Source organism: Apodemus sylvaticus, chromosome 13, assembly GCF_947179515.1.
Source record: "Apodemus sylvaticus chromosome 13, mApoSyl1.1, whole genome shotgun sequence".
NCBI classification, from domain to species: Eukaryota; Metazoa; Chordata; class Mammalia; order Rodentia; family Muridae; genus Apodemus; species Apodemus sylvaticus.
Genome location: NC_067484.1, coordinates 6,739,471 through 6,760,202, shown reverse-complemented (window position 1 = coordinate 6,760,202; position 20,732 = coordinate 6,739,471). Strand labels below are relative to the sequence as shown.

The 20,732-nt window shown below is 38.2% G+C and overlaps 1 protein-coding gene across 1 annotated transcript in view; it reads left to right on the top strand.

Annotated features, from left to right (window-relative positions):
* Nucleotides 1–20,732, top strand: part of Rttn (rotatin) — a 234,439-nt gene that overhangs the window by 170,614 nt on the left and 43,093 nt on the right. The window contains exons 35-37 of the mRNA XM_052155468.1: nucleotides 2,977–3,067; nucleotides 16,327–16,516; nucleotides 17,660–17,750. Coding sequence (XP_052011428.1) covers nucleotides 2,977–3,067; nucleotides 16,327–16,516; nucleotides 17,660–17,750 — 372 coding nt within the window. The remainder of the gene's footprint in view (nucleotides 1–2,976; nucleotides 3,068–16,326; nucleotides 16,517–17,659; nucleotides 17,751–20,732) is intronic.

The following is a 20,732-nucleotide window of genomic DNA, read 5'->3' as shown; positions in this document are numbered from 1 at the left end:
AATATCTTTTACATGTGTCTTACAAATATTTTTTTCATGGAAGTGGAACAGTTGTTTAATATATGTTTGGTTTTGCTCAGTAAAAAAGGAGTATACTCTATGTTAAATTGTAAAGAATGTATATAAAGACCAGTGGAAATGTAGGTCACTCATACTCAATTTTTAAGGCATTTTACCATGCAAAGAAGCCCTTTGATTCCTCAACTATATAAGGCAAATTCTAATATAACTAATAGATTTTTTTCATAAGATTCTTCTTTAAGCTTGAGTTTTCCTAATCTTGTCACCTTTACTTTTTTTTTTTAAATAGCCAGAGAAGCTTATGATAGGAGACAGATATATTTATTATTCAGCTACTGCCTAGGATGTAGTATTAGTCATGATGTTTGATTGCTTTTTCCTAGAACCATAAAAATCATCTTGATTGCCTTGACATGAATATTTTTTACACACTTCCCAACTGTCATCTGGACAAGTATACTTGTAAAAATAAGCAAGTATTAGACTATTTTCCTATTATCTGAATTTAATACAAGAGATTTAGTGCTTGTCTGTGAGTGTTTTATTTAGAAGAAACATTCATTCAGATGGATTTTCTTTTGCTTAAGCTCTGTGTTTTTTACTTTAGAATTTTATTTTTTATTTTTTATTAGATATTTTCTTTATTTACATTTCAAATGTTAGCCTCTTTCCTGGTTTCCCTTCCAAAAACACCCTATCCCATTCCCCATCCCCCTCCCCCTGCTCACCAACCCACCCACTCCCTTGTCCCTGTCCTGGCATTCCCCTATACAGAGGCATCGAGCCTTCTCAGGACCAAGGGCCTCTCCTCCTATTGTTGTTGAACAAGGCCATCCTCTGCTACATATGCAGCTGGAGCCATGGGTCCCTCTATGTGTACTCTTTGGTTGGTGGTTTATTCCCTGGGAGCTTGGGGCTACTGGGTGGTTCATATTGTTGTTCCTCCTGTGGGACTGCAAACCCCTTCAGCTCCTTGGGTCCTTTTGGGGATTTTAGAATTTTCTTACTAGTATCAGAACCATTATGTTTACCTAAGGTGGAAGATAATGCCTTTTGTTCAAATGGAGATTTATTAAGTATATACATATATAATATATATATATATATATATATATATATAATTTATATTTTCAACCAAATATATATAGTATTAAGTATATATATTTGATTGCTATGAATTTCTTCAAGTTCATATTCTCTTTACTGCAAATGAATATAATCTTAGTATTTGCTTTTGTGTTATCACTTTAAGTCAAAGTTGCTAGTGTATCAGTTCTGTTGATGTCCTGTATTATGTGCACGTACTAGCACAGGGCCTCCCCATGTGGATTCTTTCCAGAGAAAGAGCTTACCTTCCCAGGGAGGATATTTTCACATAAGCAGTGCCAAACACAATAGTCTGAGTGCATTCAATTTTAGAGGGTCACAGCCTCTAAAATCTGAAACCTCTAGGTGCATTTGTATTTGCTTTTTACAGCAATTCTATTAGCTTTGATTTTTCTTTTAAGTGTTATATTCTGAAACACAGTGTCAGCATTTTGGTAGGCTTTTTTTTTTTTTTTAAAGCTTTTTTTAAGTTGGTTTTTTTGTTTTTCTCTCTCTGATATGAGGTAAAATAGAGAAAAATCTTTTAATACACTGATTTTTTTTTAAATTCTATATCTGCAAGCTTTTTCCCCACTTTTATTTTATTTTTGTTCATTTGTTTTGTGCTTGTGTATATGTCTGTTCAGCACATGTATGTCTGGTATTTGCCGACCTTCGAATAGGGCATCAGGTGTCCTGGGAATGGTTGTGATGCAGAAGTTATGAGCAGCCACATGGGTGCTGGAAATTGGACCTGGGTCCTCTGGAATAACAGCAAGTGCTTTTAAATTCTGAGTTATCCACCTCTCCAACACTTATTTTTATAGGCATTATTAAAACTTAATTGTACAATTAGAAACATCAAAACCAAACCATTTTATTGTAAATAAAAGAAAGTGGTGGTTGGAGAGTTGGCTGATGAGTTAATATCATTTGTTGATTTTGCAAAGGATTGAGGTTCAGTTTGCTCCAGTTCCGGGGGCCACCTTCTGTCCTCCATGTACACTAGGCACATAAATGGTAAACATACATGCATGGTGGCAAAACACTCATATACCTAACATATATCTAAAGTAAATGCAAAAATATCAAAACCAATAAATTTTATACGAATAAGTATGTATCCTAAATGTTTCATGATTTGGGCAATGAGAGCTGTAAGTTGTTTATGAAAGGAAAAGAATTGGCTTTGGATACCCAATACCAAGTTCTGAGCACAAAGGAGATATATTATCCCCAGAGGGATGGGTTAGGGAATAAGAGAAGAAGACAGGCGATAGAGCATGAGGAAAGAGAAGGAAACAAGGGAGAGGGATATTTGTTCCAGTTGACAAAGGATTTCCATGTTAAGATACAGTACTTAATTTTCATTGGGAATGCTATTTTGGTGAGCCAAGGGGGCATTTGATTGCTGGATTTCAATTCTTTGATAGCTGGACCTTGGTAGTCAGCCTCAGGAGAAGGAAGTGGCAAACAAGACAATAGATTTGTGGCTAGCCTTAGGCGTGTAATCTAGGGGTTGTAGCAAGGCAGGGGAACAGGAGAGAAGAGCAAGGCCCGCCAGAGCCATGCTCGCCATCCTGGAGCTGGCCAGAGTCTCTTCAGCTTATATCAGAAACTTAAATCTTAATTGGGCTTCAGATCAAAGCTTGGCTCTTATTGATTTATGGACATTGTAACAGTTGCTATAAGAAGTTGGTCAGAGAAAATGTTAATATTGGAAAATTGGCTATAACTCAAGATTTAAAGTATTTTGTAGTTATGTTAGTTGGCAAAATTCATTTAAAACCAGCTTTTTTCAGAATATTCTGCATGCCTGCTGTTTCCTTTCCATGGTATGACATTAATGAGAACCTACCTGGTTCACAGGTGGCGGCCTCGGTGGTCAGTGCTGAGACTCAGCCCCTGACGCCATCAGCACTTCCTCCTGACACTGCCCTGGACCAGTTTGTGACACCAGGTATTCTTTTTTGTGTGTGAAGGTTTTTATTTATTTTTCCCTTTCCCTTTCCCTTTCCCTCTCTCCCTTCCCCCCATCTCTCTCCTCCCTTTCTTCTGTCACTCCTTCCGTCTGTCCCCTCCTTTTCTGTGTGTATGTATGTGTAGCCCAGAGGTTGACATTTCAAGTCTTTCCCTATCATCCTCCCTTTAATTTTTCAGCAGCACAGAAAATTGTAAATCTCAGATTTCCAAAGGCCTTTGGAGTTTGTATTCCATCATTACTTTTGGATAAAACCAGTGTGACTAGCATTTACTTCCTCATGATTGTCCCCTAACATGAACAGGCACTGCTCTCTGTGTGTCCTACATTAGCTGCATGCTTCCCATGGACTGTGTCCGCTTGAGCTCCATGGGTTAAGGTTTTTTGAGCATCTTTCATTTTTCTCTCTAAGGAACATTGAGCACACTTTCCTTTCTTTCTTTGGAGATAGCCAAACAATGCATCCTATCATCAGGGAATAATATCTGTAGAGTGTTTCTCTGAATTCCCCACAGTGCCAAAGGCCATGCTTCTACTTTGCTTCTACTTTATTTTTTTGCTTATACTTTATTAGTTCTTTGAGAATTTTGAGTTTTCTATTTGTTTTGAGTATATTCACTCCACTCTCTCAGCTCTTTCCAGTTCTACCCCATCTTTTCTATCCCCCAAACTTTGTTTTCCTTTATATTGTTGAGACCAGGTCTCACTGTGCAGCCCTGGCTATCTTGAACTTCCTTTGTAGACCAGGTTGCCTTGAACTCATAGACGCCTATCTGCCTACCTCTGCTTCTCAAGTGCTGGGATTAAAGGCATTTGCTCCCATGGGACTTTAAAAGATGAAATGTGCTGTCCAACATGTTTTTATTTGTCTTCTTCACTGAGCATGCTTATCTCATCAGCAGAGAAGATGTTCCTAATCCTCTAGAGACTTGAGGCACCAGGGACAGGGGATGTCTTGTGTGGAGGAAGCATCCTCTCAGAGACTGGAGAGTAGGAATGGGATGAGGAACTGTGGGAGGGAGAACTGGAGAGTGGACAATGGCTGGATTATAAATAAATTTAATAATAATAATAATAATAATAATAATAATAAATATTGTCACCACATGACTCCTTATTAGTTGAACAATATTTAGTATTTCAGTAAATAAGTTCTGCATATTACACTTTTTAGTTAAGTACTTCACTTTTTAACCCTCTTTTGGGAAAAATGTAATAGTAGGTAACGTGGACATGAAGAGATTGTAGTTGACATGGATTCTGTAAGGCTGTGCAGTCATTTGAAACAAAATCTATGGGTGTTTTGTTACTAGAAATTCACATGAGCAACCTGAAATGTATTTTTATTTGTTGTCCTGCAGGTAGGACTGGACCTAGGGCTATGCTCATGCTAGGCACACAAAGGAATTTTCATTGTAGGCCTCTACTCCCTGCAATGCATTTTTATAAATCCAGTATGTTTTACTTTTTGTATTTGGACCACAACCAACTCTAGTTTAAGTTGTATTTATATTGAAGTTTACAACTTATCTTTTAATTCTAGAGAATATGTTGGCCTTATTTGGTAGCCCTAAATTTCTCACTGGAAAGAAATACTACTTTCCTAAAAGAAGTTAAGTGTGAATACTGATGTATAGAAGAGATTCCTAGAAAAAACTTTGCTTCATTGAATTTTCATTACAATATTTGTTCTAATAAATTCACAAATAGGGTTCCACCTTTGTTTCTAGTAATATAAGTTGGTTAATAAAGAGTTTAATTATTAAAAAAATACTTTTTTTGAAATTTTCTATATTCTTTTTTTTCTATATTCTTTGTTTACATTCTGAATGCTTTCCACTTTCCTGGTTCCCTCTCCCCATCAGTCTCATAAGCCCTTTTCCCTCTGCCCATTTTCCAATCACCCCCTCCCATTTCCCTGTCCTGGTATTCCTCTATAATGCTGGATCAGGTCTTGTCAGGACTCTCTCTTTCCCTCTTGGGTATCATTTGATATGCTAATTGTGTCTTGAGAATTCAGAGCTTCTGGGCTAATTAATAATTGCATTCCATGTGTATTCTTTTGTGATTGGGTTACCTCACTTAGGATGATATTTTCCAGATCCAACCATTTGTCTAAGAATTTCATGAATTCATTGTTTTTAATTGCTGAGTAGTATTCCATTGTGTAAATATACCACATTTTCTATATCCATTCTTCCATTGAGGGACATCTGGGTTCTTTCCAGCTTCTGGCTATTATAAATAATGATGCTATGAACATAGTGGAGCATGTGTCCTTATTGCATGCCAGGGAATCTTCTGGGTATATGTCCAGGAGTGGTATAGCAGGGTCCTTCAGAACCTCCTTCCCAATTTGTTGTTTGCCACTGTTTTTGACAGTGTCCTTTGCCTTACAGAAACTTTGTAATTTTTTGAGGTCCCATTTGTCAGTTCTTGGTCTTAGAGTGTAAGCTAGTGGTGTTCTGTTCAGGAACTTTTCCTCTGTGTCCATGTTCTCAAGGATCTTCCCCAGTTTCTTTTCTGTTAGTTTCAGTGTGTCAGGTTTTATGTGGAGGTCCTTGATCCACTTGGAGGTGAGCTTAGTACAAGGAGATAAAGATGGATCAATTTGCATTCTTCTGCATGCTGACCTCCATTTGAACCAGCACCATTTGTTGAAAAGACTATCTTTTTTCCACTGGATGTTTTTGGCTCCTTTGTCGAATATCAAGTGACCATAGGTGTGTGGGTTCATTTCTGGGTCTTCAATCCTATTTCATTGATCCACTTGTCTGTCACTGTACCAATACCATGCAGTTTTTAACACTTTTGCTCTGTAGTAATGGTTGAGGTCTGGGATACTGATTCCCTGTGACGTTCTTTTACTGTTGCGAATAGTTTTAGCTATCCTGGGTTTTTTGTTATTCCAGATGAATTTGAGAATTGCTCTTTCTAACTCTATGAAGAACTGAATTTGGATTTAGATGGGTATTTTGTTGAATCTGTAGATTGCTTTTGACAAGATGGCCATTTTAACTATATTAATCCTGCCAATCCATGAGCATGGAAGATTTTTCGATTTTCTGAGGTCTTCTTCTATTTCCTTCTACAGAGACATGTACTTCTTGTCATATAGATCTTTCACTTGTTTGGTTAGAGTCACCCCAAGATACTTTATATTGTCTGTGGCTATTGTGAAGGGTGTCATTTCCCTAATTTCTTTCTCAGCCTGCTTATCCTTTGAGTATAGGAAGGCTACTGATTTGTTTGAGTTTATTTTGTAACCAGCCACTTTGCTGAAGTTGTTTATCAACTGTAGGAGTTCTCTGGTGGAGTTTTTTGGGTCACTTAAATATAGTATCATATCATCTGCAAATAGTGATAGTTTGACTTCTTCCTTTCCAATCTGTATCCCTTTGACCTCCTTGCATTGTCTAATTACTCTAGCTAGAACTTCAAGAACTATATTGAAAAGATATGGAGAGGGGGGGCAGCTCTGTCTAGCCCCTGATTTTAGAGGGAGTGCTTCAAGTTTCTCTCCATTTAGTTTGATGTTGGCTACCGGTTTGCTGTATATTGCTTTTACTATGTTTGGATATGGGCCTTGAATTCTTGTTCTTTCTGATACTTTTAGCATGAAAGGATGCTGAATTTTGTCAAATGCTTTTTCAGCATCTAAAGAAATGACCATGTGGTTTTTTTTTTTGTTGTTGTTGTTGTTGAGTTTGTTTATGTCATGGATAGCATTGATGGATTTCTGTATATTGAACTATCCCTGTATCTCTGGGATGAAGTGGATGATCGCTTTGATATTGTACTGGCTGGTTTTGTGTGTCAAGTTGACACAGGCTGGAGTTATCACTGAGAAAGGAGCTTCAGTTGAGGAGGTGCCTCCATGACATCCAGCTGTGGGGCATTTTCTCAATTAGTGTTCAGGAGGGGAGGGCCCCTTGTGGGTGGTACCACCTTTGGGCTGGTGTTCTTGGGTTCTATAAGAGAGCAGGCTGAGCAAGCCAGGGGAAACAAGCCAGTAAGAAACATTCCTCCATGGCCTCTGCATCAGCTCCTGCTTTCTGACCTGCTTGAGTTCCAGTCCTGACTTCCTTTAGTGATGAACTGCAATGTGGAAGTGTAAGCTCAATAACCCCTTTTTCCCCCAACTTCCTTCTTGGTCATGATGTTTGTGGAGGAATAGAAACCCTGACTAAGACAGACGTGTTCTTGGATTCGGTGGGCAAGAATTTTATGGAGTATTTTTGCATCAATATTCATAAGGCCAATATTCATTGGCCTGAAGTTCTCTTTCTTTGTTGGATCTTTTTGTGGTTTTGGTATCAGCATAATTGTGGGTTCGTAGAATGAGTTGGGTAGTGTTCCTTCTGTTTCCATTTTGTGGAATAGTTTGAAGAGTATTGGTGTTAAGTCTTCTTTGAAGGTCTGATAGAACTGTGCACTAAAACCGGCTGGTCCTGTGCTGTTTTTGGTTGGAAGGCTTTCTATGGCCCCTTCTATTTCTTTAGGGGTTATGGGACTATTTAGATGATCTATCTGATCCTGATTTAATTTTGATATTTTGTATCCGTCTAAGAAATTTTCCATTTCCTCCAGATTCTCCAGTTGTATTGAGTATAGGCTTTTGTAGAGAGATCTGATAATTTTTTTAATTTCCTCAGTTTCTGTTGTTATATCTCCCTTTTCATTTCTAATTTTGTTAATTTGGATATTGTCTCTGTGCCCCTTTGTAAGTCTGGCTAAGGGTTTATCTATCTTGATTTATTTGAAAGAACCAGCTCCTAGTTTTGTTGATTCTTTGTATGGTCCTCTTTGTTTCTACTTGTTTGATTTCAACCCTGAGTTTGATGATTTCCTGACTTCTCCTCCTGGGTGAATTAGATTCTTTTAGCTCCAGGGCTTTCAGTTGTGCCATTAGGCTTCTAGTGTATGCTCTCTCCATTTTCTTGGAGGCACTCAGGGTGCCTAAACTCCTAAGAGTTTTCCTCTTAGCACTGCTTTCATTGTGTCCCATAGATTTGGGTATGTTGTGCCTTCATTTCTGTTAAATTCTAAAAAGTCTTTTGGAGAAGGTACCATGCGGTGCTGAGAAAAAGGTATATTCTTTTGCTTCAGGATGAAAGTTTCTATATATATGTATATGTGTGTGTGTGTGTGTGTGTGTATACACACACACACACACACACATACATACATCTGTTAAATCCAACTGGCCCAAAGCTTCAATTAGTTTCATTGTGTCCGGTTTAGTTTTTGTTTTCCTGATTGTTCCAGTGAGGAGAGTGGGGTGTTGAAGTCACCCACAATTATTGTGTTAGGTGCAATGTGTGCTTTGAGCTTTAGTAAAGTTTCTTTTATGAATGAGTGTGCCCTTGCATTTGAAGCATAGCTGTTCAGAACTGAGAGTTCTTCTTGGTGGATTTTTCCTTTGACCAGCAAGAAGTGTCCTTCCTTGTGTCTTTTGGTCACTTTAGGTTGAAAGTCAATCTTATCTGATATTAGAATGGCTACTCAGGCTTGTTTCCTGAAACCATTTGCTTGTAGAATTGTCTTCCAGCCTTTTACTCTATGGTCGTTTTTGTCTTTGACACTGAGGTGTGTTTCCTGTATGCAGCAAAATGTAGGGTCCTGTTTATGTATCCAGTCAGTTAGTCTGTGTCTTTTTATTGGGGGGAATTGAGTCCATTGATGTTAAGAGATATTAAGGAATAGTGATTATTGCTTCCTGTCATTTTTGATATTAATTTTATACCTGTTTGGTTATCTTCTTTTGGGTTTGATGAAAGAAGGTTACTATCTTGCTTTTTCCAGGGTGTAGTTTCCCTCTTTGTATTGGTGTTTTCCCCCTGTTCTCCTTTGTAGGGCTGGGTTTATGGAAAGATATTGTGTGAATTTTGTTTTGTCATGGAATATCTTGGTTTCACCATCTATAGTAATTGAGAGTTTTGCTGGGTATAGTAGTCTTGGGTGGCATTTGTGTTCTCTTAGAGTCTGCATGAGATCTGCCCAGGATCTTCTAGCTTTCATGATCTCTGATAAGAAGTCTGGTCCGATTCTGATTGGTCTTCCTTTGTATGTTACTTGGCCTTTTTCTCTTACTGCCTTTAATATTCTTTCTTTGTTTAGTACATTTAGCGTTTTGATTATTATATTACGGTTGGTATTTCTGTTCTGGTCCAGTCTGTTTGGAGTTCTGTAGGCTTCTTGAATATTCAAGGGCATCTCTCTCTTTAGGCTAGGGAAATTTTTTTCCATAATTTTTTGAAGATATTTGCTGGCCCTTTAAGTTGTAAATCTTGACTCTCATCTATACCTATAATCGTTAGGTTTAGTCTTCTCATTGTGTCCTGGATTTCCTGGATATTTTGGGTTACAAGCTTTTTGCATTTTGCATTTTCGTTGACTGTGGTGTCCATGGTTTCTATGGTATTTTTGGCATCTGAGATTCTTTCTTCTATCTCTTGTATTCTGTTGTTGATATTTGCATCTATGACCCCTGATTTCTTCCCAAGGTTTTCTATCTCCAAAGTTGTCTCCTTTAGTGAATTCTTAGTTGTTTCTACTTCTGTTTTTAGATCCTGGATGGTTTTGCTCAGCTCCTTCACGTGCTTGTTTGTGTTTTCCTGTAATTCTTTAAGAGATTTTTGTGTTTCCTCTTTCATGACTTCTGCCTGTTGACCAACATTCTCCTGTATTTCTTTAAGTGATTTTTGCCTTTCCTCCTTATTGGATTCTTTCTTTTGACCCATATTCTCCTGAATTTCTTTAAATGATTTTTGTGACCAACTGGCACACAGACAAACCGCTGATCTGCCCAAGTCCTGGGCCCAGGCAGACCCCGGCTTTTTGTGCCCCCAGAGATCTTAAACTCAGGATATCTCAGTACCTGATGTTGCCCTTCTGTTCCGTCAGGGAGCAAATATGGCAGCAGGGATCCCCTCCAAGTGCTGAACACCCCGCAGGTCATAGGACCCATGCCTGGCTAGCACACAGAAGAACCGCTGCTCTGCCCAGGTCCCAGCCTGGCTGTCTGCTTCCCCATAGTTCTTAAACTTGGGATATCTCAGGACCTGGGACTGCTTGTCCTGTCAGACCAGGAGCAAAGATGGTGGCGGGGAGCTCCTCCCAGCACTGACTACCCCGCAGGGCATCGGACCCATGCCTCGCTGGGGCCGCTTGTCCTGTCCAACTGGGAGCGAAGATGGTGGATAAAAAATACCTAATCAAACCTCTATGTTGTTTGCTTACAAATCTTTAAACAGTTATAAATAGTAAAAAAGTCACACTGATTAAAGTTAGGTTTGGCGGCATTACATACCTGCTGAGCCAACTCCCCAGCTTGTACAATATTTATAGAAGAGAAACCTCAATTATTTTTAATAATTTAACTTTAATATTCTCCAAATCTACAAAACAGATATGAGCAAATATTTAAAAATCCATTATTTTTAGATAGGATACCTAGATATTGAAAATATGTAAAATGTTAATCTCTATAAGTTAATCTGTAAATTAAACATTGTCCAGTCAAAATAGCATCAAATTTCTTTGTAGTGAAAAAATTTTATTCAAAATCAAAGGAAAACAAAGCCAAATGAATAATAATTGTACAGAAGTAGCCAGAAAAATGCTATAAAAGGAGACAAGTCCTACTTGGATATAATAACATACTGAAAAATGATATTGAATCTGTTTTATTACCAGCAATGAAAAATAAATAGAACTGAGAATGTATCCATAATGATTAAAGTGTCACCTCAGATCTCTGGTTAAGCCATGAGTCTTTTGATAGATCGTGGTGAACACTGGCTAGCTATTAGGCGCAAGAGCATATTTTACACAGAATCATCTGGGTTCCAAAGTGAAAAGTGAAATTATGTGAATACTAAAAGAACACATGGATGGATGCTTACAAAACTGCCTAGAAGACTTTCAACTCATGTCAAAGTCAAATTTCAATAAAAAGGACACATTTTACATTTAACAATAATAACTATAAAAATGACTTATGCAGCAGAAAAGACTATAAAGTGAAGAGATTGCTTGACAAAGTAACAAATATTTGCAACATGGCTTACAAGAAATGCTGTATCATCACATAATACACTCTTAATTCTTAAGAAGGAAGGATCGACAGCATGTAAAAGTGAACAGAGATATGAGGTGAACATTCACAGAATACATGAGGAACCCATATCACCAGATGCATACAGATTAGTGCTGCATGTGACCTTCCTTCTTAGCTATTAAATTAAATTATCAGCTATTAAAAAGTACTGGCAGTGCATCCTCTTGATGAGGCTATGGAAAACAACCCTTTTTTTTAAATTGTAAGAGGGAATGCAATTAGTGTAACATTTTTGGAAGGGAACTTGGCAATTTCTAATGAATCTATAAATGCATTTATCTTACAGATAGCATTTTTTAAATAACTCATCTTTAAAAGCATGAAAGTATATAATCACATGATTATTTAATGAAATATTATCTGCAATTAGGAAATATATCAAATACCCAGGTTCCCATAAGCAGGAGGGTGCTTTCAAATTAATATCTACATAATGAACTATTTAGCTATTGAAAAATCAAGGAGGGTGTCTTAGTCAGGGTTTCTATTCCTGCACAGACATCATGACCAAGAAGCAAGTTGGGGAGGAAAGGGTTTATTCAGCTTACACATCCACACTGCTGTTCATCACCAAAGGAAGTCAGGACTGGAACTCAAGCAGGTCAGGAAGCAGGAGCTGATGCAGAGACCATAGAGGGATGTTCTTTACTGGTTTGCTTGCTCTGGCTTGCTCAGCCTGCTCTCTTATAGAACCAAAGACCCTAGCCCAGAGATGGTACTGCCCACAGGGGCCCTCTTCCCCTTGATCACTAATTGAGAAAATGTCTTACAGTTGGATCTCATGGAGGCATTTCCTCACCTGAAACTCCTTTCTCTGTGATACCTCCCCCTTGTGGCAAGTTGACACAAAAATCAGACAGTACAGAGGGTATCTTCAAATTGGTTCAGCAAAATTCCCCCAAAATATCAATAAGTAAAGAAAGCATCCACCTGGGTTAAGAAGACAGTACAGTGTTTGCTTTGTAGTCCTCTAGCATCCTTGTGGCAAGCTGCTTGTTATGATACATGCTTTTCATGCTAATGGAGAGGGCAGAAACAGGCAAACTGCTTTGCTGAGCAGTCAGTAGATAGATAGATAGATAGATAGATAGATAGATAGATAGATAGATAGATAGACAGAGACAGAGAGAAAGAGAGAGACAGAGAGACTGATTCTGTTTCAGAACATAAGACAGAAAACGAGAAAAAGGAGTACGCTCAATTTTGACTCTGGCTTCCACATGTGTGTTCCCACACATACATTGCTGGTTTTACCATGGCACAGCCACCGGGGAATTCTTTGCCTGGCCTGCACTAGCAAAAGATCTCTTGGGTACTCAGGCGTGGCCAGAATGACCAAGTTGTTACAGCTTTCCAAGGGGAAGTCAGAGCAAGGCAGTGACAGATGTTGAGACACAGTGTGCAGCTAGAGGCCAAAGTCAGGGCCACTGAACAGTAAGTGACTTTGGTCAAGCTCTTGCATGCAGCTGGTTGGGCTAGGTCAAGGTCCAGCAGTGAAAATTTTGGAGAGAAAACTTTTTTTCATTTTTATTGGATATTTTATTTACTTACATTTCAAATGTTATCCCCTTTCCCAGTTTCCTCTCTGCAAGCCCCTATCCCCTCTTCCTCCCCCTCCTCCTGTGAAGTTGCTCCCCCATCCGCCTACACCTGCATTCCCTGCCTCACTACCATTGCATTTCCTATTCAGGGGCATCAAGTCTTCACAGGACCAAGGGCCTCCCCCACTCCCTGATGCCAAATAAGGCCATCCTCTGCTATATATACGCAGCTGAAGAAAACTTCCCTGGAGTGTTGCTGCTCAATAAGACAGGCACTCTCAAGCTGTCTTTGGTGAAATAGCTTATGCACCTTTTTCCTTGTGGATTGGACCTTATAAACATTTGGGGGGTGGGTTGGTCAGAGATTAACATGTCATCTGCATGTAAAAGGACTTCAGGTGTTGTCACAGTCTTTTCAGTGGGATGTTGTGGTCATATATTCCAGAACAGAAACCTGGTCAGGAGTAAATTTAAACAGCTAGTTTTCTTAATTATAATACTTGCTGAGTTACTGGATCTCCTGGATTTTCTGTCAGGTTTTCTGTCTGGGAGCATGGTCTACTGCCTCACAATATGTCACACACACACACTCCACCCTAAAAATATATTCTTCACAATATATAGTATTTGTAGATTTCTAATTTTTGAGAGATAGATCAGTGGTTAAGAGGAATGGTTGCTCTTTTTAGAGGGACCTGGATTTGATTTCCAGTACCCAAGTAGCAGCTCATAACAATCTGTAATTCTAGTTCCATGGGTTCTGTCACTCTCCTCTGTCATCTGCAGGCACCAACCAGGTGGTGACATACAGTCAAGAGAAAACAAACATGAAAGCAATAAAATAATAAAGGAGGGAAGTTAAAAACTGCATGTATGTCTTCATTGTTATAAAAGAAACAGGAAGTGTAGTTATCAGAGTGAGTAGGTTTCAGAGAGGAAATACATGAGGGCAGGAGTGAAGTACAGCAGCAGCTCCAGAGTTGACACAGTGACTGTCACCTTGCCTATGCTTGGCTTAGTTAGACCTCCTAGTTTATGTTTCATGTGCTACAAAGAAAATTTAAATTGACAAACTGTGAAAGTAATGTGGAATACAAACAAGTTCATTTAGTAAGTATTTCATGAACTTTCACCTTTAGAGTTAATGGCAAGGAAAGAAAACGTTCTACATGCAAACGTTCAAGTCATACCACTATTATCTTTGGCAACTAGCCGCAATCCTCAAACGTCTTCAAGTCTACGATAAGACTGAGGAAATGAGCCAGTAGACAATGACGATGCAAGGGTTATTTTTGTCAGTGAAATATTAAAGGACTAACAGTGATTAATGGACCATGTAAATTTAGGTTAGAATTGGAGCTGTCACTATGAACTGTTTAGTTGATTCATATACACATGTATATGCCCAAATATATATGCATGCATGCATATAAATACATGGACATATTTCCAGTCTCAAATCTATCTATCTATACATACATACACATATGTATTATATGTATATAGATATACATATATGTGTGTATATATATACATACATAAAATACATATGTATATATACACACACACATTCTCTCTCTCTCTCTCTCTCTCTCTCTCTCTCTCTCTCTCTCTCTCTGATCTTTGTTTCTGAATCTCATTCTCCCTTTCACACAATCAGAACTCTGGACAAATGCTTGTTTTCAGGGCATGAGAGGTGAAAGAATAACTTGAACTTGGACCAACAGAGGTTAATTGTACACATGGGAAAGCTATAGGATTGCTATTGAAAAGAATAATTCAAACAAAGAAATGTGGTACACAGATAAGAATGTTTGGAATATACTTAAATAAATAAATGATCAGAAGGGAATGTTCTTTCATCTGCTAGAAAGTCAACTAAAATAAAAAATGATAACGTTGGAGAATTACCATTTGGTAGACATTTTAGCATGAAGGCAAAATATAATTTTACAGATGAGGAACCTAGCTGGCATCACCTGTCTCAGTAATATTTATGCTATTGCAGGCCACTTCTCTGAAAGAGCAATGTAAATGGAGGACAGTTGAGAGGCTTCAGCTCAGTCCTAGGACTCTATGAGACCTCACAGCCATAGAACTTTATCAGCACATCAAAGTGGACTGAGTGGTAGAAGCTAGTCACATGATAGACAGTGAAGAGAAAAGGAAACAGGAAGAAGCCATAGGCAGGATGTCTCCAGGAACCTCCCTTTTCCCTTGTCTCAGTGACCTGCTTTCCTTACGTAGGTTCTACCTCCTAAAGTTTCCAGAAACTCTGAAAGTAGTGCCATTGGTTGGGCTTGGTGCTTTATAACATTAACCTGTGTAAGATATTCATATTCTAACTAACCATAGCACCGCCTTAGTTAAATAGTTAAAGCTAATATTTCCAATGTATGTGTGTGGGTAGAAGTGATATCCTAGTGATAAGATTCACTAAGAATCTGATAGTGATGATAGTGAAGAAACCTCAGAAAGGTTCTCCATAATATTGTCATGGTCAGGAAAGACAGGGCAAGACCAAAAATTCTTCCAATTCAAAAGTAGAAACATGTTAAATAAATATAAAATAGTATTCCAAATAGATTAATTTTTCTTTGCACTTTAGGATATTTTAGGATATTTGACAATTTAGAAATGGTCTGTAGTTAGATATTAAACAGTATTTTTCCATCTATGTTAATTCCCTGACTTCTAATGGTTTTGTAGTCATTAAAGACTATGACTCCATTTTCAGAAATTATTAAGGAACCATATATTTATCAACTACAAACAATTTATAACGTAAAAGGTTCCATGGCAGGTAGATAGCTATGTAAAATATTTAGCTCAGAACTCCTTGTACTCCTTCTTTTTCTTAAGTGGGAATTAATTCAAAATGTTTTTTTTCAAAAGAACAAGAACTGAGAGTAATAAAAAGTGTTGAGGCACATTTGCTTCAACTAGGATAGGACCACAGTCTTTTAAAAAGTCCATAGCTCCTGTCGATCAAGTTCTCTCAGAAGTCAGCATGTATCTACTGGCCCACACCTAATGACCAACACTGCTCCAAGTCCTGATTCCTGCTTGAATCACTCTGTTATGATTGTGTGCATGCTTGACTACCACCATAGTTCTGATACTATCTGAGCTTCCATGGGAGGTGTTGAAGAATGTACAGTTCACTATACCTTACTGCTTTTCTAAAACCCAAAGATATGTGGAAGTTGGAAACATTCTGCCACCTAGAATCTAAGAAAACAAAAAAATTGTGTTCTAACCTTGATTCTTATTACCAATTCTCAAGACATATGCATGTATTTACATATGTGTGCATGTATTTAGGTGGAATTCCATGTTGGGTGCTTCTGTATGTGCACATGTACACTCACAGGAGAAAAAAACAGAGTGAGGGTCAGGGGTTTGTTATAAGATTAATAAATCTCCCTAGCCTCAAGATTAAGGTAAGCCATGCAGTTATGAGAATTAACCAACCTCATCATCTTTAGGAGTTATCCTGTGTCATGAGAACTTTTAAATTTTGTTAATAACGACCTGATAGATGGAATATTTTTTATGCTCTTTGTAAATAACAGGTCAACGTGAAATCAGACCAGTAGGACCTCATGACTCGTCGCTGTCTGCTTCCCTGAATAGGCAGTATGTATTTGTTACTCCGTCTCTGCTGTCGGCTGTCTGTAGCCTTTTAGACAACCTCTTGGCAGTTACTGCAAGAGATGCTGCAAATGCTTTTCAACAAGCTCATCTCATAGAACTCCTCTGTAGGTAAGAGATAAAGGTATAGAGATGATAAACACAAAGTATATGTGCCTGACAGTATATTCTCACTCGTTCTTATACCCTTAGTTTTTCATTTTCCTAATATTAATGAGCTTCTGATGATGGTTTTCTTTTTTTCTTTTCTTTTTTTTTTTTTTTTTTTTGCATAGCAGCAAAGCCTTAGCTGTTGTGCTCAGGTCCATCTAAGATTGCAGTTTATTCCTTGCCTGGTGTTGTTTTGTCCTATACAGGGTATTGCTGGCCCCAGCTCAAAGGGGTGAGTGTGAGGAAGGCAAGGATGGAGATACACCATATGTGTGCTGAATGTGACTTCACTCTTCTTCCTGACACTAGCGACTCTCTCCCAGCATGCCCACCTTTTAAATCTATTCATATGTCTATTTCTCTGCCATCTTTCTTTTTACTTTTGAATAGTGCTGTCTGAAATAGCTTTTTACTTTGATAACTCATATTGCCTTTCTTCTGGGATGTGAAGAAAGAAATGGAAAAAAAAAACAAACCTTCATTTCTGTCCTAAGTTTTCTGTTGCTTAGATAAAACACTAACCAAAAACAACTTAGAGGAGGAAAGGGTTTATTTGGTTTACAGGTCTCCATCATCATCATCAAGAGAAGCTGAGCTAAGCTGAGGCAGGAACTAGGGCCAGGAACTGAATCAGGGACCATGGTGGAATTGTGCTTCCTGGCTTGTCCCCTCCAGCTTGTTCGCTCCCTTATTCCACCTAGATCAACCTGCCCATGGTTAGTCCCTCCCACATGGGGCTAGGCGAACTCACATCAGTTAGCAATTGAGATCATGCTCCACAGACACGCCCCAAGGACAATGAGATGGAGGAAATGCCTGAATTGTGGTTTCTTCTGTTCAGGTGTGTCAAATAACAACTGATGCTAACTATGACAACTTCACTTTTTAGAAGTTTTTTGTTTGTCACACTTGTCTAACAGTATATTCCTGTTTTGTGAAGTATTCTGAGAAACTTTAGATATTTTCTTTGCTTGGAAAAGCTCTTTCTCTCTATTTATATTCATGGTTACATAGAAACTTCACATTTATCTTGGTAAAACACCACATAGCATGGTAATGGGCAGTTAGCATAGTAACTGTCTCTGGGTCCTCTATTCTCGACAGCACTGTGGACTCCTCCCTCATAGAAACATGCGTCCAGGAACTCAGGAACCCGCTGCCTTTACCGTCTGCTGTTGAACATGTTAAGGCTCAGGTAAGCATTCTGGACCTCCTTCTCACATGCATCACGGGTCTCTTTGCCTTAAGGTCCAAACAGCAAATTCTGCTAAGGACATCCACCCACAAGAAAAAAAAGATGGAAATCTCTCAGTATAAGTATGTTGTTATGTGCCTTTTAAACTAGATTACTTACAATTACTATAAGGGAGACTGGGATTGGAGAAAAGAATAATGGCTACTTTCCCTAACTCCATCATTAATCACTTATAAATATTTAATTTCTTAGAGCTGTTTTATAAAGGGACCCTGGTATAACCTATTTACTACTGTGATTTTTGGATGTCTCTAGTATGTCTTTTATTTTTACCTAGGTTGAACTTGTTAGACTAGCATGTTTTTTGTTTTTTTGGGGTTTTTTGGCTTTTATTTTTCAAGACAGGGTTTCTCTGTGTAGACCTGGAACTTACTCTGTAGTCCATGCTGGCCTTGAACTCACAAAGACACACCTGCCCCTGCCTCTGCTTCTGCCTTTAGAGTGCTGGGATTAAAGGTGTGTGCCACAACTGCTTGTCTTTTAAAAAAAAATCTATCTGACCAAAACTTCATATTTATTCACTAAATTTACGGTTTTTCCATGGGTTCCGTATATGAAATATGCTTAGAAATTTCCAGCATAGTTATTGCTACTAGCAATTCTATTTAGAGACCACATTGCAATAGGCAATGTGTTTTGGGTGGGAGAGGGGTGATGAGTGGAGTGTGAAGTGTCCTGTGTTGCCTCTCGATGGCTTCTGGAACATCTTGGAAGTACTCTGATGCCACCGCTGAAGCACCCTTTTTTTTTTCTATTGCAGTACTTTTTATTTGAATTCGCTTATTCACAAGATAACTTTCTCTTTACTTTTTGTTGATACAATTGACAAATCTTCACTGAATAACTTCTCTGGTTTAGAATCTCTCCTAAGTCATTGAAACAAAAACCTTTTATATTTGGAAATTAGATAACAAGTACATATATATCTAAGGTGTGTATGTGTGTGTGTGTGTGTGTGTGTGTGTGTGTGTGTATAATTTCAAAGGAAAAGATAAAGCAAGCAACAGGGTCAGAGATTGAGGTAGAGGCCTCTTCTACTTTTCCAATCATGATACTTGATCTGAGGTGAGAAAGATGGTCCAATAGGCTTATCAAGGTCTCTAGGATCACTGTGTAGTTGTTCTATCCATAAAACAGCAAGGAATCCAGAATTGGGAGGGGAAAATGAAGCTAGAAAAACCAGTTAACAATGAGGGCAGAGCCTTGTCTGAAGTCATGCCTTGGATGTACAGTGTAGAGCCATGTTAGCAGTGAAAACATTTATTGGTCCTTATCGAAGTAAACATATGCACAAAAATAACATGGAGTATCATTAGGTCCACCATTCACAAAGGAAATGGAGGCTGAGGGATATCATACAGTACAGAACAGGGCAAGGGGAGTTGGTAATGCAAGTTGGTTCTAGAGTGCACTCTCACCCACTGTGTTGCCTACCTTACATAGATTAATTGCTTGCACAAGAATTCAAAACATTCTTCAGTATTTACCAGAGTCTGTTCTACTTTCTGTTGATACAAAGCGAACAACTGTGACTTAAGGAATCTATGGATTATATTCAAGAGACATATTGAATCATAGATAAAATGTGAAATATGTTACTATATAGTGACAGATGGTATGGAAAAACAGTGACATTGGATAAAAGTGTGTGTCCCAGGGGGAGCGGTCAGAAGGTCAGCACAGTGCAGAGACGTGGGCAGGAAAGGAAAGCAGACAGTGATTTCTGAGGCGAGCATGGTGAAGAACTGGGCAGTGCACGCTCAGGTTGGTCAGCTACAGGCAGAAGTGTGTGGGAGGGCACAATCAGAAGGTTTTGGGTTTTGTTCTTACTTTTTGTAAAAAGATTATTATACATAGAATATCAATATTGAACCTTAAATGGATAATTTACAAAAAAATAGCTTTTTTCTCATGTTTCTCACTGGTTTATATATAATAATATCTCTAATATCCAGAGATTAAACTTTATAAAGCACATATATGCTTTAATAGGGCAGAAGATGAAGAGAGTATGAAGATTTTACAAAAAAATATATTGTGTCCTCTGCATCTCATGGTTCCTTCTCCAAAACTGACCAAAACTGTCACAAAACAAGCCTCAATGGATACAAGAAAATTGAAATAATTCCATGCATCCTGTCAGGTCACCACAGACTAAGGCTAGACTTCAATGACAACAAAAACAACAGAAAACCCACACACCCATGGAAACTGAGCAACTTTCTGCTCAATAACAACTTGGTCAGGGAAGAAATAAAGAAATTAAAGCCTTCCTGGAATTCAATGAAAATGATGACACAGCATACCCAAACATATAGGACACAATGAAAGTAGTGCTAAGAGGAAAATAACACGAAGTGCCCTGGAAAAGAAATTAGAGAGCTCCTATACTAGCAACTTAGCAGCACACCTGAGTACTCTAGAACAAAAAGAAGCAAATACACCCAAGAGGAGCAGATGTCAGGAAATCGTCAAACCCAGGGCCAAAATCAATCAAATAGAAACGAAGAGAATGATTAAAAAAATCAACAAAACCAAAAGCTGGTTCTTTGAGAAAATCAACAAGATAGATAAACCCCTAGCCAAACTAACTAAAGGTTCCAGAGACAGTATCCAAATTAACAAAATCAGAAATAAATCAAGAGACATAAGGACAGAAATTGAGGAAATTAAAAAAAAATTCAGATTCTACTACAAAAACTTAACAAACTGGAAAATGTAGATGAAACTGATGATTTTCTAGACAGATAACATGTACCAAAATTAGAACAAGAGCTGGTAAACTGTCTAAACAGGCCCATATCCCCTGAGGAAATAGAAGTCATTGGTTACATACCAACCAAAAAAAGCCCAGGACCAGATGGCTTTAGTGTAGAATTCTACCAGACCTACAGAATATTATTTTTATAGAGAGGATAACTA